At 40.5% G+C, this 17420-nt stretch overlaps 1 protein-coding gene across 5 annotated transcripts in view; it reads left to right on the top strand.

Moving 5' to 3' along the window:
* LOC127431424 (double-stranded RNA-binding protein Staufen homolog 2) overlaps window positions 1-17420 on the top strand; it is a 170763-nt gene that overhangs the window by 140482 nt on the left and 12861 nt on the right. For 2 of the 5 annotated variants that reach the window (XM_051681806.1, XM_051681805.1), the window contains exon 14: window positions 8190-8278. In XM_051681806.1, coding sequence (XP_051537766.1) covers window positions 8190-8278 — 89 coding nt within the window. Of the gene's footprint in view, window positions 1-8189; window positions 8297-17420 lie in introns of all 5 variants that reach the window. The other 3 variants (XM_051681804.1, XM_051681802.1, XM_051681807.1) reach the window with 2 other exon arrangements.

Below are 17420 nucleotides of genomic sequence, written 5' to 3'. Positions count from 1 at the left end.
GGTCTGGGATCTATACCAGCTTTAATTGGCCAAGGACCATTCAGTTAGACAGGAAAAGCCCTCTAACTGACATGCAAAGCGATTAATCACAGTTGGAGAAAATAGCGTAAAATATTTTCAGAGTCAAAGTAAAACACAGAAAACCTTATAGTATTTGATTCTGCTAAACAAAGTAGAATATGCAGCTCTGTTTAAGGATATCTGCTTTACTTTCTGCAGTGTACCTCAGAAGAAACTCTAAATGTCTTTAAAAGATTTGATATCACTAATCTGGCAAACGTGGACGAATCGCATATTGTCATAACTCGGAACCTTGGGAACACGATCCTGTTTCCAGGTGTGTTTTTGTGTGCTATTTGCATCAAACGATTAGTGCACAGACTTTGGGTGGTCTGACAGCGGATTAACACATACTCCATGAGCGGGGCGTGAGCAACGCTTCGCTCGGCGGCAACGGCGGGCAGTGACTTGCACTTGTTTATCAGCTTACTTGGTTGTGATTGGTTAATATATCAAAGTGTCTTTCAAAGCAAGTCAGTCCACTCTGCGGTCATTTTTGGAATGCTCTCGGGCAGGCTGGGCGGCTTTTTCTTTGTTAACAAGCGGCATAAAAGTACAGCTCCTATCTTCTTGAATGGGGAAAGACTGAAATTTCCAAAACGGTTGGTCATGATTTCGATCAAAGACCATATTTAAAGTCTTAAAATCTGACAACAATAGTATCATAAATGAAGGTATTTCAAGCCAAACTCCCCAAGCAAATGGACGAGCAAGGCTTCGATCCAGAGACATTAAAAGAGCTCCGCACCACTACAGACTTAGTGCTGCGTGCCATGAAAGTCACTGCGCAGGCCATCGGCAAGTCTATGGGCAACCTGGTAGTTCTGGATTGGCATGTATGGCTGACCCTCACAGAAATGAGTGATAGGGAAAAAGCCACTCCGTTGGATGCTCCAGTGTCTCCAGCCAGCCTCTTTGGTGGCTCTGTGAATAAGTTTGCCGAGCGTTCCGTCGCGACTCAGCAGCAATCACAGGCTATGAAACACTTTATGCCAAAACGGAGTACATCACAACCTGTTTGCCCTCGCTCTGTTTCGAGCCAGCACCCGACTAAAAGCCCCATACCTGCTACCTCAGCGCCGGCACCTGCCGCCTCCAAGCCACCGGTGAGGCCATGCAAGCCATGGCCCAAACGGAAGCAGCCGAATCAGCACCTGTCTCACGCTGGTGGAACAAACCCCCACGTGCAGCAAAAGCGCTCCTGACGGACACAGCCCTTTGAAGCAGAAAGCAGAGTCCGCGGTTCCCTCCGGGTTTGCTCCAAAGAAGGCTTGATTGGAGACACGAAACACTGTTCCCCATCTCCTCACTGCTGTTTGTCGGGAAAGGAATATTGTTGTACACAATATTGCTCAAAATGTTGTTTCTGTTTCTTGCACTCAAATAAATGCAATAAAAAATACAAAAAAGAATACAACACTCGTTGCAAATGCATGAGATGCTCATACATTCTCAATAAAGAGCCCTTTTTCTCTTCAAAGCCCACACATTATGCGCAACCGCTTCCCTATGGTGAGCGACACATATCATACAGTGAGCAAACCAAATTGCCCTCTGTCCCGTAACGTGGACGCGTGGCGAGCCTAACGGGTATTTCAGAATAGGTGCAAAAAATGATCGAACATGGTTATACGATCCAATTTGCACGCCGACCACCCCGTTTCAATGGCGTTCTGTCTTCCACGGTTTCCTCCGAAGACGTGCCAGTGTTATGAGCTGAAATACACAATCTCCTCATGAAAAGTGCAGTAGAGGTTGTGCCAAATTGTCAGTCCCAAAAAGAGTTTTACAGCCGTTATTTTCTTGTCCCAAAGAAAGACGGCGGGCTTCGGCCGATCCTGGATCTGAAACATTTGAAACGCGCACTTACAAAGTGGCCATTCAAAATTATTACTCCGAAACAGATCTTATCGCATGTACGCCCACATGATTGGTTTGCGTCGATAGATCTGAAGGATGCGTACTTTCATATCCAAGTTGTACGACATCACAGGATGTTTTTGAGATTCACGTTCGAGGGAACAGCGTATCAATTCAAAGTCCTGCCCTTCGAACTGTCTCTGGCTCCTCGCACGTTCACAAAGTGCATAGATCAGGTTCTCACCCCTTTGAAACTGAACATCGTGCATCTTGAACTACCTCGACAATTGGCTGTTACTGCCACAATCAGAGGCTCTGTTATGCCAGCACAGACTTGCTGCTTCAACATCGAAACAGCTTGGGCCTCAATGTGAACTGGGCGAAGAGCACGCTCTTCTCCCAGCCAACAAATCTCCTTTTTGGGAGTCCACCTCGACTCCACGAGCGGGCACGCGCACCTCACGAGCGAGCGCGTTCAGGCCATTCTACAGTGTCTGTCACAGTTCAAACTGGGGAGAACACTTCCACTGAAGCTGTTTCAAAAAGCATTGGGGTTTATGGCGGCTGCATCCATCTTCATTCCATTAGGTCTCTTACACATGAGACCTCTTCAGTGCTGGCTCAAGCGTTGTGTGCCACGACATGCTTGGCGCCATGGGCGCATGCGCATCACTATATCCTGCCGCTGTATAGCTGTTTAGCACCTTGGACAGCTCCTGCCTTTTACCAGCGTGGTGTCGCGCTGGGGCAGATTGTCAGGTGGAAAGTGGTGACTACGGATGCTTCCAACACAGGTTGGGGGCATTTTGCAATGGATGCCCGACTTTCGGCACCTGAACAGGTGCGAAGAATGCATGGCACATCAACCGCCTAGAGCTATCGGCTGTATACCTAGCCTTAAAGGCTTTTCAGTCAGAAATAGCAAACTGTCTTGTCCTGGTTTGCTCAGACAACATGACAGTTGTGGCATATATAAACTGCCAAGGCGGAATTAATTCACTGCCACTGTTGAGACTGACACGTCACATTCTCCAATGGCACGAGCATTATCTCCTCTCTCTGAGAGCGACAAATGTCCCTGGCCGCCTGAATTAAGGTGCGGACCTATTGTCACGCCAAGGGGTGATACCAGGAATTGAAACTGTATTGAGGATTTGGGAAATATTCGGCAAAGCAGAAATCGATCTATTTGCCTCAGTGGGGAATACCCACTGTCCCCTCTGGTACTCAAAGTCCCAAGCCCTGCTGGCCAGCAAAATGCAAATATGCATGTCCCCCAGTGTGCCTGATTCACTCTGTCATGAGAGGACAAGGAAAAACGATTTTATTGGTTGCGCTGGAATGGCCCAACCAGCCATAGTTTTTGGAAATTATAGAAATGCTGTACAGCTCGCCATTGGAAATACCGTGAGGAGGGATCTCCTCTCTCAGGCGCAAGGCACAATCTGGCATCCCCAGCCCAAGCTGCGGAACCTGCATGTGTGGCCCCTGAACGGAGCGTGCTAAACGCGCCAGAACTGATGGATTCAGTTATGAACACCATTTTACAGGCCAGAGCGCCATCCACGAGACGCCTCTATGCGCTAAAATGGAATGTGGTCACTGATTGGTGTCTCTCACATGGCAAAGACCCAGAAAACTGCCCTATACATGAAATTCTCATATTTCTTCAAGAGCGTTTAGACGCAGGGCTCACTCCGTCAACTCTCAAAGTGTATGTGGTGACTATATCTGTGTATCACGTACATGAACCCGGTGCCTCTATAGGCAAGCTTGATTTAATCAAAGTTCCTTAAAAGAGCAAAATGATTAAACCCACCTCGGCATCAACTTAATTTTAGTCCTAAAAGCTCTCGCAGGGCCCCCGTTCGAGCCTTTGGACTTTGTTGATTTGCGCATGCTCTCCATTAAGACCGCACTACTGCTGGCTTTGGCCTCAGTAAATGGGTCGGTGACCTGTGTGCACTATCAATCGACAGTTCATGTCTAGAGTTTGGCCCTGGTCTTTCAAAAGCCACTGTCAAACCCAGAAAAGGCTATGTGCCTAAGGTCCTAACCATGCCCTTCAGAGCGCAGGTGGTTCAGACCTTCAGGCCTTCTTCCCTCCTCCATTTAATTCTGATAAGGAACAATCATTGCATTTGTTATGCATGTGCAGGCGCTGCACGTATACGTTGAGCATTTGCGCCAGTTCAGACTGTCTGATCAGCTCTTTGTATGCTATGGAGGATGCACGAAAGGAATGTCTGTCTCCAAGCAAAGACTTTCTCGCTGGACTGCTGATGCAATTACCCTGGCTTATGAGTCGCAGGTTAAGACTTGCCAAATTGGTGTTAAGGCACACTCAACTATAGGCATGGCCTCCTCATGGGCATGGATGAATGGTGCGTCCTTACAAGACATATGTTTTGCAGCAGGATCGTCTTCTCAAAACATATTCGCAAGGTTTTACCACCTAGACATAGCGTCTCTCTCTTCACAAGTCCTCTCTGTTTAGAGCGCTTGCTATTTCATTGGCCAAATATTTATACTTATGCAACTGCCTTTAAGGACGAGCTCCCCATCTTTTTACACAACCGCCTGCATTCAGGCCATTGTAATTTACCATAAGTCACAAGCACTTACATTATAAATAAACTCCCTTTCGGACTGGGTTCGTGATGGAGTTAATTCATACTATATGACTATAGTTCATATAGTCATTCTGAGTGCTCCCCTCCTGGCCCAACACGAGGGTCAATCACTGCGGCATACTCATGTAGGTCGCCGTCCCACAAGACTGCGGCATCATGCTTCCTTTCTGAGAGGTTATGTCGTGTAGTGCGGCGTGATGGGATTCTGTTCCTCACAAGTGTACTGAGTCGTAAGGGAACATCTCGGTTACATACGTAACCTCGGTTCCCTGAGACAAAGGGAACGAGACATTGCGAACACTAGCCGCGCTACAAGACTCAGAGTTTTTGAGGCACGAGCGATGCGCTCCTTGTTCTCAGTCAGAAATTCTGAGGAAATGGTGTTTGTGCACCTGTTTTTATAGCGGACAGCTTCGCGCCAGAACAGGTGGGGCTCAAACCCATAGCCAATATTAGAATATTGGTGTTATTGTAGAGAGGTTTCAACTAGGTTGTGTAAGAAGGCCCCATAAGCGTTAATAAACATAATGTCTCGTTCCCTTCATCTCAGGGAACCGAGGTTACATATGTAACCGAGATGTTTTCCAGTCATGGAAAATTAGAATAATACTTAAATGTCATGGAAAATATTTTAGTATAATAAAACGGTTTGTGTTGCTAGCAAGGTTTTCGTTACATGTACAAAAACATGGTAATGATTTGGGGATCGGAATAGGAGTCAAATACACAAATTTGTATAGTTTTGTCACTGTCGGTGGCTGTGCATTGTGAAACAACGTCAACGGTTAAGGGCGCTTACACCCTCATGATTGATTACAGCATCGTCCAATCGTGTGCTTCGCAATTGCGGTCCAACTGAGGCAGATTGCTTGTTTGGTTACAGCTACAGCCAATTGCGTGCACAGTGAGAAGCAGCACTCGTGAAACTTCTCATTCATAAACAAACTTAATGACCTGGTACATGTACCGACCGACTGAATGAGAGGGGCATGTTGTTCGTTCACTTCAGCATCGGCATGTGAGTCTACCTTATTCATCGTGGAGAGAAAAGGGCAGAAGAGCTATTAATGTGTAAAAGTGACTGATGTTTATACATGTTGAGGGGCTTTCACATGACTCGTGTCAGCGCTGCTGAGTACATTGAAGACTATGAAGTGACACGTCAGCGCAACCTCGGCTCCAATTTCACACCAAAGTGTTTTTCTCACAAGTTTTTGCCTCACAAAAATTGTCTTTGAGAGTACAAAGCTACAAGAAATATTTTAAAACTGTCCAAATTTATGAACAAATATTGAATATCTCATAATATATTTTAATTAATTATTACCTTATCTTTTCCAGGTATCCAGAGACTCCAGTTATTGAACTACAGTAATTACATTTACCAAAAAAAAAAATTTAAACAAAATGCTAAGACCTAAACATAAATGAGTCCTCTTTTTATTTTCTACAATCAAAGCAGTTGCCATTTTTTTCTCTTTCAAATACATGTTTTCAGTGTTTATTGTGCACACCTCCCGCTTTCTTGCATTGCAAGCTCATGAATTCGCCCCTCCGTGATGCTTTCTGCAATGCTTGTCATTGTGCAAATAATTTGCTATACTTGAATCATTAAAATGGCTTAAGTTGGTGCTTTTAACTTATTCTTTAAAAAAAAATAAAAACCCGGAAAACATGTTCTTGGATCCAGGGGCGTAGATTCCAGGAGGGATGGGGGTGAGGTAACCCCTCAATAATCAAAACAAGCAAGTACAACTCCCCCATTATTTATACCATGATCAATGGAAACATGGGTAAACCCCCCAATGTTCAAGCCAAATCTATGCCCTTGCGTGGATCAGTGATTGTCTCACCTTTTTCGCCCCTCATGAGTTTGTATCCCTGTGATTTATAAACTTGAGACAACGATGACAGTTGGACCACTGATTTTTTATTTTATTTTATAAATTCACACTGGGTTGGTAGCATGGTGATTCAGCCTTAATAACTAGGTATGTGAATTAATTTTCATTAATTCAACAATCGGAGTCAATTTATACTGCGGTTATCACATGTAGTATGTGGAAAACACGGAATCTAGTCATAAAAATGGCATTAGCAATAAAATGCAGAATGTCATGGAATATGACATATTTGGATGAAAATGAATGTTTGAATGTACAATTAATCAAATTAAAATCGTGATATGTCCTAGTGTGATAATTAAACTAAAGTCTCTGATTTTATTGAATAAATAAATAATCTGCAAGTGATGCACACTTCAAAATGAATGTGTATAGATGACTGCTCATACACTGAAAACACCTCATCATGATCAACACATGCATTTTTTTGTGTGAGGTGACAGAGACAGAGAGGACTCTGAAGTGCACAGCGCATACAGACTGTATTAAATTGAATCACAGCTTTATGGAGATTAATAATCACACTGGGCCATGGAGCAAACTGCTTAGCTGGAGGTGAGAAACTGCCATCAAAAACAAACAGAAATGCCAAAATAAAATGTAGATTTAAATGGACGCATGTGTTTTTGCTTAAATATTACACATGTTGGGTGCATAAAATGTCCTGGAAAATTGTGCCTTGAAAAGAGTGGGAACCCTGAAACCTTTTTTTTTTTCCAGGTTGGATCAGCTAATGCGCATGTGCATTCTTGAATTGATTGACAGGCCGTGTCTTTATCTAAAAGGTGATTGGCTCTTTTACCTGTAAGGTGGGAGTCCTGCAGATTATTTATTTATTCTTTCCTTTATTTAGTTATTTTGTGTTTGTATGCAGACCTATACATTGTAGTGTAGTTTCGGTTTAAATATTGTTTATTTGCTTTTGCGTCTTTTCTATAATCTCCTGATTATTTTAGTTTTCTGCTACACCCAGAGGCGCTTCAGTGTGAGCCACATGGCAAAAATAGGCTTGGCGCCGAAACTCACTGCCGTGTCTGGGACGTGTCACCTCGTGACTCACGCTTCTAATGTGAAGGGTCTAATCTGTTAACATGGGCGCCGAAATGAAAACGCGCGGCTCACGCCTCGCTCATGGAGGATATGTGAAACCGGCATGAGGCTGAGACTAGCTTGACATTAGCAACAGAACAAGATGAGAACGGCTTCTTATGCTCATACAGCAGGATGGAGTGCAATTCCGAATGCAGAGATCTCGAGACGAGTTTAAGTTTCAAATTACGTAAAAATTGACACATCATCCAAAAAACGAGCAACCTCAAATTCTTTGTTTCAAACACAATTCACTGACTAGTTCTAGTACCCATGGACTCAATGACTTTTCAAAGGAAAACAGGATATCAGTTACACCTGAGTTATCATACAATAATGTTTCAGCACACTGTGTCCGCACAGTTGATTTATTGCAAATTTTTTGCATATCGGGCCATAACCTGGCCAAGCGGCAAAGCAAAATCCCGCCCATCGGCTGGAGAAAATGCAAGGCTGAAAATGTTGACCTAATAACAATAGATAAATATTAGATAAACAGAGAGCTGGAAGGAGCCAAACATAACAAAGGCAGCAGAAAGCGTCCTGTCAGTTGCGGGTTTCTGATAGTAAGTGTTATTTAAAAAGCAGCTGATGTGGGTTATGTTTCCTCACTCAAAACCATCTGTTTCATTACCTCACACAGGCAGCTCTGAGTGCCTTGAAACAGCTGTCAGAACAAGGACTGGACCCGGTGGATGGACCAATCAAGGTAGAAAATGGATCATGTGACATGTATGTGCACACAGAACTGTAAGTACACCCACACCTAACACCTTTATTTTAGAGAGGATCACATATGTAAATGACTCACCGACCATAAACGATCCGTTGTTTTGATGACGTGTTGTATAAATGACAGAAGTGCTTTGAGGCAGTCTGGGTAGCCATTGCCTTTTATATAAACTGTTATGAGAGACTCAAGATGGTTTTACCAAGTGGACATGATTGATACTTTTTTCCATTTAAATATTTACAGATAATCATGTTAGGACCCTTGAAATGCTTGCCATGTGTTGTTCCTTACAGAGTTAGCTTAATTTAAGCCAATATTGGCCCAATTTGTGCATTGCCATTGAACAGGATTAATTGTAACATCATCAAATATGTTATGAATACAACCCTGAAAATACCGATGAAGGCAAGTAGAAAATAGAAGTTTATTTAGGAAAAAAAAGAAAAAAGAAATCCCAAACACTGTTTGAATAATTGGTCCTTGAGATCATTGTTATAGATTGTGGTATTATTAGAGCTATCAAAATTAACGTGTTAACGCTTGCGATTAATTTTTCTTTAATGCGATTAACGCATCTACCAATTTGACATTAGATTCTGACATTTTATTCAGCTCTATGTGAGTGCTGAACACTGGTTGGTAGGGCTGAGAATAGCCACAGACCACCCTATTCAAAATTACAACAATATTTATATGCGCATCCCGGACGCAGATTGACACTTCAATGTAAACGGTGCACTTGAAGTCACAGGGTGCACCTCGCTCCGCATTCAGAAGTGCACAGCTGTTATAAATAAAAGATTATAAATATTGCAGGCATGCAACATGTGCTGTAGTTCACGGCATTCAACAGTTTGATGAGCCTTTTTACTGATAAACTATTTGTTAAAGCAGTGTCAGACACAATCTGCAGAATGACTCCTGACAAATACATTCCACAACACTTCACAAATAAACCTGTGGATTACACGATCAGCCACAACATTAAAACCACCTGCCTAATATTGTGTAGGTCCCCATCGTGCCACTAAAACAGTGCCAACCTGCATTTCAGAATAGCATTGTGAGATGCTATTCTTCTCACCACAATTGTACAGAGCAGTGTTGAGTTACCTTAGACTTTGTCAGTTCGAACCAGTCTGGCCATTCTCCGTTGATCTCTCTCTCATCAACAAGGCATTTCCATCCGCAGATCTGCTGCTCACTGGATGTTTTTTGTTTTTTGTACCATTCTGAGTAAACTCTAGAAACTGTTGTGTGAAAATCCCAGGAGATCAGCAGTTACAGAAATACTAAAACCAGCCCATCTGGCACCAAATATAGCTTTACTGTATCTATCAATTATTGTTTTAGCATTAAAGTAAACATGTAATTTTTTTTAATTACATTTTATTAATGCATTTATTATCAGGAAGACAATTTTAAAATCAGCAGCATCAATTCTGTAACAGAATAGATTTTTTCCCACCCCTTACTGGTTGGAAATGGGTGGAACCTTTTCTATATGTCCGGGACATTACACTGATGCAAACAAAAAGTGATTCCGTATCAGTGATCAAGTGACGAAAAAAGGACCTCTTAATTTGTTGTACAAAACAAACCCAGATGGGACTTGTGACTGAAATCAAGTATTTTGTAGCCTCTGTAGGGCACAATTTAATTAGCACAAAAACTTTTCAAGTCTTACCTATCCCCAAAACACCAATTCAGTGAAGTATCATTAAGTGGGCATTGCCAGTGCTAAAAGCAGTACAAGACATCTGTACTGAGTTCAAAGCGGCACGGGATGATGGCATTGATGCCCTGATGCAAATCATGTATGCGGCTTCACGATTGCTATAGAAAAGTGGAAAGCCACTGTCTGCCGCCCGATTAATATTGTGGAGGATGAGATTTTGAGATTTAATGTGCATTGCAATTAATACACAACTAATGGGGACTAGTTCTTTCAATTAGTCAACCTCCGACTTAGACTTTGGGAAAGGTTTAATGTTACTTGAATTGGTGCTATTTTAGTGCATTTCTATCTTTATACTGTGGAATGCTTTGTTTGGAAAATGTTAATAAAACATTATTGTTACAATGTGTTTTGTTTTCTTTCCAGTGTTGGAAATAAATGAATTTGACAGGAAAAGAAGTACAAATGGAGTCAAATATCAGCACCAAAAAATATCATATATAGAAATATCAGTTAAATCTGCTATTAATTGTGATTAACAATGAAAAATTATGCAATTAATTACAATTTAAATTTTAATCGACTGACAGCAATAGTAATCAAAAATAATTTGTAAGTTATATTGGCTACTTTGCCCCTGGCTACACTTAAAAATGCTGTAAGTGATTTTGTATTAAACGACATGCAGAAAACATCCCTATTACCTGTCAGATATCAATGAAATAGGTGCCATGAAATGAAATATCACACCTGTCTCTGTATCAGCCCTAGGCTCTGTAAACAGCAACGAAAAGGTGTCAACGGGCCACGATCAGATCCTTTGTTTAGCCAATCAGAAGACTTTCTGCCTGTCAATCATTGTGCACATTCACAGGGCGGCAGCCCATACATGCTCATCGAAGTGCAGGTATGGTGTCCTGCTCCTCTAAGTGCAGGTATGGTGTCCTGCTCCTCTAAGTGCAGGTATGGTGTCCTGCTCCTGTGACACGCTCCGGGTCAGATGGCGAATCACTCAAGGGGACCCCCCGCCCTCCATCTGCACTTAGGACAATGGATTTTAAGTATCTCTGTGTGTGTGCACGTCTTTGGAGTGCAATGTTTTGTAGAGAGGGTACGTAACTAATAACGGCTAAGTCTGGTGAAAATTCCAGGACGGCTAAAACGCAGCACCTTTAAAGACCCCATGAAATTTTGTGGCTTTTAATCCATGTCTGTTAGCTTTGAGGCCATCAATATGCAAGTGAATTCCTTAAACAAAATTACCAAAAAAAAAAAAAAAAAGAAGAAGAAAACTTTTCTCAAATTATAGACATTTTAATGTTGCAGTGTGAGAAAAAAAAAATGTTGATGACTCATCTTGCATTCAGTGGGGTAGCCAAATTTTTGTCCAATGAAATGCTTTCTAGAATGAGAATGTCCCTTCCCCCTAATACAAAAATACTAAATGCAACAGCAAGATGCAAACAAAAGGCATTTGGCTATTTAAAGAAGGGACAAGCCCTTCGATTCTGTTTCCATAGGAAATACGTCAACACTGGGAAAAAAACATGTTCGTCAATCCATTTAATTTAGTATTTAATTATTACATGCACTCAATATAGTAAACATCAGTGGCAGATGGATATCAGATGGATTTTGAGCTGGAGACAGACAGAATTTGTCCTTTAAATGTCAACGTCTGAAACCTGCCCACTCATTTCACTTAATGCTGAACAGGATTATACACACACACACGTGTACTGTACACTGGCTGAGCTTATCACTTTCACACTATAGGTGTGTTGTGAATTTTCCTTCAGTGGTATTGCCCATTTCTCCAATCTGTCGTCCCCAGTGGAAACCCTCACTGTTATTTCCATATACCACTCCACTACATTTGTTGCTACAACAGAGTGCTTTGCATGATCTTTATCCAGCTGTTATCAGAGGGGTTGCTGTGGGAAAAGAGAATCGCTGTCATATGTGTGATGAACAGGGCGATGAAGAGTGAAATACGAGAATGGAAATGATAGACACACGAGAACGGAAATCACACCAAACCATTCAAGAATATTTTCATAGTAGGTGTGCCATAGGAAAAGGTTAAAGAAATGTTTATTTACAGTGGCTTCGGTTCTTCAGCGCAGTCATGAGCTAGCACAGAACAAAGAGGAAAAGCTGCCCAATTCAACAGCCCATCTAGGTCACAGTGGATGGGGCTGAAGGGAGGGAAATATCATTAAGATTGTATCCCCTGTACCTCGCTACATTGGTCTTGTCTGCATATATAATATGGTATTATAGATAATGATTGGAACACAAAATTACCTTAACCCTTAAAGGTGCAGTTATTTTTTCCTCATTAAAGACATTTTACATCTAAAGAAATAAATAGTACTTTTGTACTTTTGCATGAGATTACATGAGAATCCAGTCATTTCAGTATTCTGATTACAGTTGTTTTCAATAGAGCTGTGCTACCTCATGGGGGCTGCTATACTAAGATCACAGGACCAGCTGAATACTAATTTTTTTATCTCTATAACCCCTGTATTATCGGATAATTTCACTTACAGAATAAATGAATCATGGCTGACTAAATTGTGCTTTTCTACAATGGCTTTAGTAACCAAAAACTATTGCATTTGAATGATGTTGCATCCACTCTGCCAGGTGTCAGTGTAGGGATTGGAATCGTAATGAATTCAACGATTCCAGTTCTAATTCTGATTCCTCTTAAGGTTTCCGGTTTCTTAATGATTCCATGCATGTTTCTTTTAGTACTATTCGGGTAGATTTTTGGAAATAAGTAATGCAATTCTTTCTGTATTTAGGGCCTACTGCCCTCAACAATCTGTTACGAAATGACAATCATTTCATGTTTTATTGAAACAAAATCTTGCAGAAGGCCAAAAATATTGACACCCTTGGTAAATATGAGCAAAGAAGTCAATGAAAAAAAAAAAAAAATCTGCATTGTTTATCCATTTGATCTTTCATTCAAAGAAATCACAAAAATGTAACCTTTAATTGAAGTAGAACAACTGAAACAGGGGAAATATCTCATTATTAAATAAATATTTTTCTCCAAAATGCATTGGCCATAATTATTGGCACCTTTTATTCAATACTTTTTGCAACCTCCCTTTGCCAAGATAACAGCTCTGAGTCTTCTCTTATAATGCCTAATGAGGTTGGAGAACACCTGGCAAGGGCTCTGAGACCATTCCACCATACAGAATCTCTATAGGTCCTTCAAATTCAGAGGTCTATGTTGGTGGACTCTCCTCTTCAGCTCACCCCACAACTTTTCTATGGGGTTCAGGTCAGGGGACTGGGATGGCCATGGCAGAACTTTGATTTTGTGGTCAGTGAACCATTTTTGTGTTGATTTTGATGTTTGTTTTGGATCATTGTCCTGCTGGAAGATCCAACCACGGCTCATTGTAAGCTTTCTGGCAGAGGCAGCCAGGTTTTTATTTTTTATCTGTTGATATTTGATAGAGTCCGTGATGCCATGTATCCAAACAAGATGTCCAGGACCTCTGGCAGAAAAACAGCCCCACAACATTAAAGATCCAGCACCACATTTAACCGTGGGCATTGGGTACTTCTTCATCTCTGTGTGCGCCAAACCCATCACTGGTGTTTACTGCCAAAAAGCTCTTTTTTTCATTTTGTTGGATGAGAGCAGAGGCTTTTTCTTGAAACCCTCCTAAACAACTTGTGGTGATGTAGGTGATGTCAGATATTTTTTTGAGACTTTCTGACCCCAAGACCCAACTAATTTCTGCAATTCTCCAGCTGTGATCCATGGAGATTCTTTGGCCACTTGAACCATCCTCCTCACTGTGCGTGGAGATAATATAGACACATGTCCTTTTCCAGGCCGATTCTTAAGATCTCTAGTTGATTGGAACTTGTTCATTATTGCCCTGATGGTGAAAATGGGCATTTTCAATGCTTTGGCTATTTTTTTATAGCCACTTCCCATTTTGTGAAGCTCAACAACCTTTTGCCACACATCAGAACTATATTCTATAGTCTAACCCACTGTGATGGATGATTAAGGGAATTTGGCCTGTGTGTTACCTCATATTTATACTCCTGGGAAACAGGAAGTCATGACTGAACAATTTCATGTTCCTAGTCACCCAGGTGCACTAAATATTTTTTAAATATGAATGGAAATATCCTACAGATATATTTTACTCATAAGAATTTCTAGGGGTGCCAATAATTGTGGCCAACATGTTTTGGAGAAAAATATTTAATAATGAGATATTTCCCCTCTTTCATTTGTTTTACTTCAATTAAAGGTTAGATTTTTGCGAATTTTTTGAATGAAAGATCAAAAGGATAAACAATGAATCATATTTACCAAGGGTGCCAATATTTTTGGCCATCACTGTACACATTACATAATATGGACATCTAGTTAGTAATTGCTATGATTTAAGTCTTATGAGTTGGACATGGTGAAATTAATGACTTAAGTAGTTTTTATTTCACTAAAATGTCCCAACCAGTTAGTCACTCATTAAGGAGTTAGCGTTGTATGTTTTGCGGTGTAGATTCAAACGAACCAGCTCATATGAGTCATTCATTTGTAATCTGGCTGCACTGGTTGTGCAAGAACCAGCTCATATGAGTAATTTGTTTGGGAATCTGGCTACACTAGTCATGCTGTATATATCGCGCTGTAGATTCAAAAGAACCGGCTCATATGAGTAATTTCTTCTGGAACCAGGCTACACTTGTTGTGCTTTATGTATTGCGCTGTCGATTCAAAAGAACCAGCTCATATGAGTCATTTGTTTAGAAAATTGGGCTATACTGGTCATATTGTATATATCGTGCAGTAGATTCAGAAGAATTGGCTCATATGAAGCCGTCATTTTTATTTGTATTGCACTTTTCACAACACACATAATTTCAAAGCAGCTTTATAGAAAATTATGCTTTAACAGAAAAAGCTGTAATATAATAATGTCTTCGAGTCATAATAGTGCGTTTTAATAAAAAAAAAAAAAAAACATGATTGTAAATTGTGCCTTAATATAAATAATAGAAAATAATTATATTTATGTTTAGACCCCCAGTGAGCAAGCTTAAGGCGACTGTGGCAAGGAACACAAAACTCCATAAGATGTTGGTTAATGGAGAAAAATAACCTTGGGGGAAACCAGGCTCACTGTGAGGGTCAGTTCCCTTCTGGCTAAACAGCATGAATATAATGCTAATATTAGTTATTTATGTGTAGTACAAGTCAAGATTTAAAATGAGTAAACTAAGTAAGTGTTAAGGGCCAATGTTTAAACAAAAATATTTTGTATTAACTGTAAGATTAATGACTAAAGTCTTCAAATTTACATTCTTATTTAACTGCGGAAGTGCAAACAGGTGCATTGTCCTCTGTTATTTGGCTGATGAAGGCTGCAATTAATTAATTTATTATCTGTGTATACCATTTTAAGAGTTTAGTCCATCCTTTGACCAAGGTGATGCAGGCAGAGGTCAGTAAGGTGCACTGCAGTTCGACTGTAAGCTTGTGGCAGATTAATTTCCGGTGGAGTTCATCTTAAGTCCAAGTGTCCAGTGAAGTATCCCATGTTTGACGGTTGGTGCTGGCATCAGTTCATCCTCTGTGAAGTCCATCATAGTAGACTGAAGTGATATCTGGCTGGCACAAGCTGCAGTTAGTCATCATCACTCAGCAACACGTAGTAGTGGGACATCAGGCAGGACCAGAGCTGAATCTATGCAGTCTCTGTTAACCTCAAGATATGTATCCCAAGGTTAAGACAGGGAAACAAATAGAATAATATTAGCGTAGATGCCATTCACTTTAAAACATGATTTTAGAACATGAGAAGTGTTTCCGTTTCCGGCAGACCTAACTAATGCAGCATAACTACGAGTTGATAGATGAATTAGGTGTATGCCTGGCTGAAAAGATGTCTTTAGTCTAGACTTAAACTGAGAGTGTGTGTCTGTGTCCTGAACCATCTTCGGAAGACTATTCCATAGTTTAGGAGCCAAAAACTGCTTATCACACCGAAGACCAGACTCAAACAAAAAGGTGACCAGGCTTTTACGGTGGCCAGCCCCAAACTATGGCATGCACTGCCTCTACATATTAGGTCCACCAAATCTTTTCCAGCATTCAAATCCATGTTCAAAACCCACTAGCTCTCTTAAGCCTTAAAATACTGCCTAAATCCTCTGTTTGAAAAAACGTATTTGTTTTTTTGTTTTGAAAAAAAAAAGAGGGGTTGATGTGCCCTATGTCTTTTAATTTTTATTTTTGTATTTTACTGTAAAGCACTTCAGTCAACAAATCTTGTTTTATTAGTGCTATATAAATAAAATTGATATCTACCTCCTTTTGTGAATTTTGATATTCTAGGTATTATTAACAGGCCAGAATTTTGCGATCTTAGTGAACATGATGGAATAAAGTGTGATAGGAGGTCACATAAGTACTGTGGAGCTGGACCATTCAAAGCTTTGTAAGTAGTTAGAAGTATTTTAAAATGAATAATAAATATAACAGGTAGCCAATGTAGCGATGTTAAGATTGGGCTGATATGTTCATATTTCTTGGTTCTAGTCAGCACTCTAGCTGCTGCATTTTGAATTAACTGAAGTTTATTTATGGAACCTGCAGGACATCCTCCCAGTAATCTATTACAATAATCTAGTCTTGAGGTCATGAATGCATAAATTAGTTTTTCGGCATTAGAGATAGAGAGCATGTGTCATAACTTAGCAATATTTCTAAGATGGAAGAATGCTGTTCTACAAACATTGGAAATGTGGTTTTCAAAGGACTGATTGCTATCAAATATAACACCAAAGTTCTTCGCTTGACAGTAAATCCATCGAGTCAAATCATATTTTAGCATCTTATTTTTAGAGGATTTTGGTCCAGTAATTAGTACTTCTGTTTTGTCGGAATTGAGTAGAAGGACATTTCTAGCCATCCAATCTTTGATATCATTGATACCCTCTGCTAACTTGGAGGATTGTGAAATTTCTTCTGTTTTGAGGAAATATAAAGTTGGGTATCGTTGGCATAACAGTGAAAACTAATTCCACTCTTCCTGATAATGTCTCCCAGGGGAAGCATATATAAGGAGATAAGGAGAGGCCCTAAAACTGATCCTTGTGGCACTCCATACTTAACTTTAGTTTGATCTGACAATTCCTCGTTTACACAGACAAAGTGGTAACGGTCAGATAAATAGGACCTAAACTAAGCTAATGCCTGTCCACAAATGCCAACATAATTCTCAAGCCTATCCAAGAGAATTTCATGATCTGTTCTATAGTGTCGATGACAGCACTGAGATGTAAAAGCTCTAGAAGAGAAATGCAGCCATGATCAGGTGATAAGAGCAAGTAATTTGTAACTCTAAGTGTAGTCTTTGTACTATGATGGGGCCTAAATCTTAACTGAAATTCTTCATATATACAGTGCT

The sequence above is a fragment of the Myxocyprinus asiaticus genome, chromosome 41 (genome assembly GCF_019703515.2).
Source record: "Myxocyprinus asiaticus isolate MX2 ecotype Aquarium Trade chromosome 41, UBuf_Myxa_2, whole genome shotgun sequence".
NCBI lineage: Eukaryota > Metazoa > Chordata > Actinopteri > Cypriniformes > Catostomidae > Myxocyprinus > Myxocyprinus asiaticus.
The sequence above is the reverse complement of the archived record's forward strand: the minus strand, read 5'-3'. Positions and strand labels throughout refer to the sequence as shown.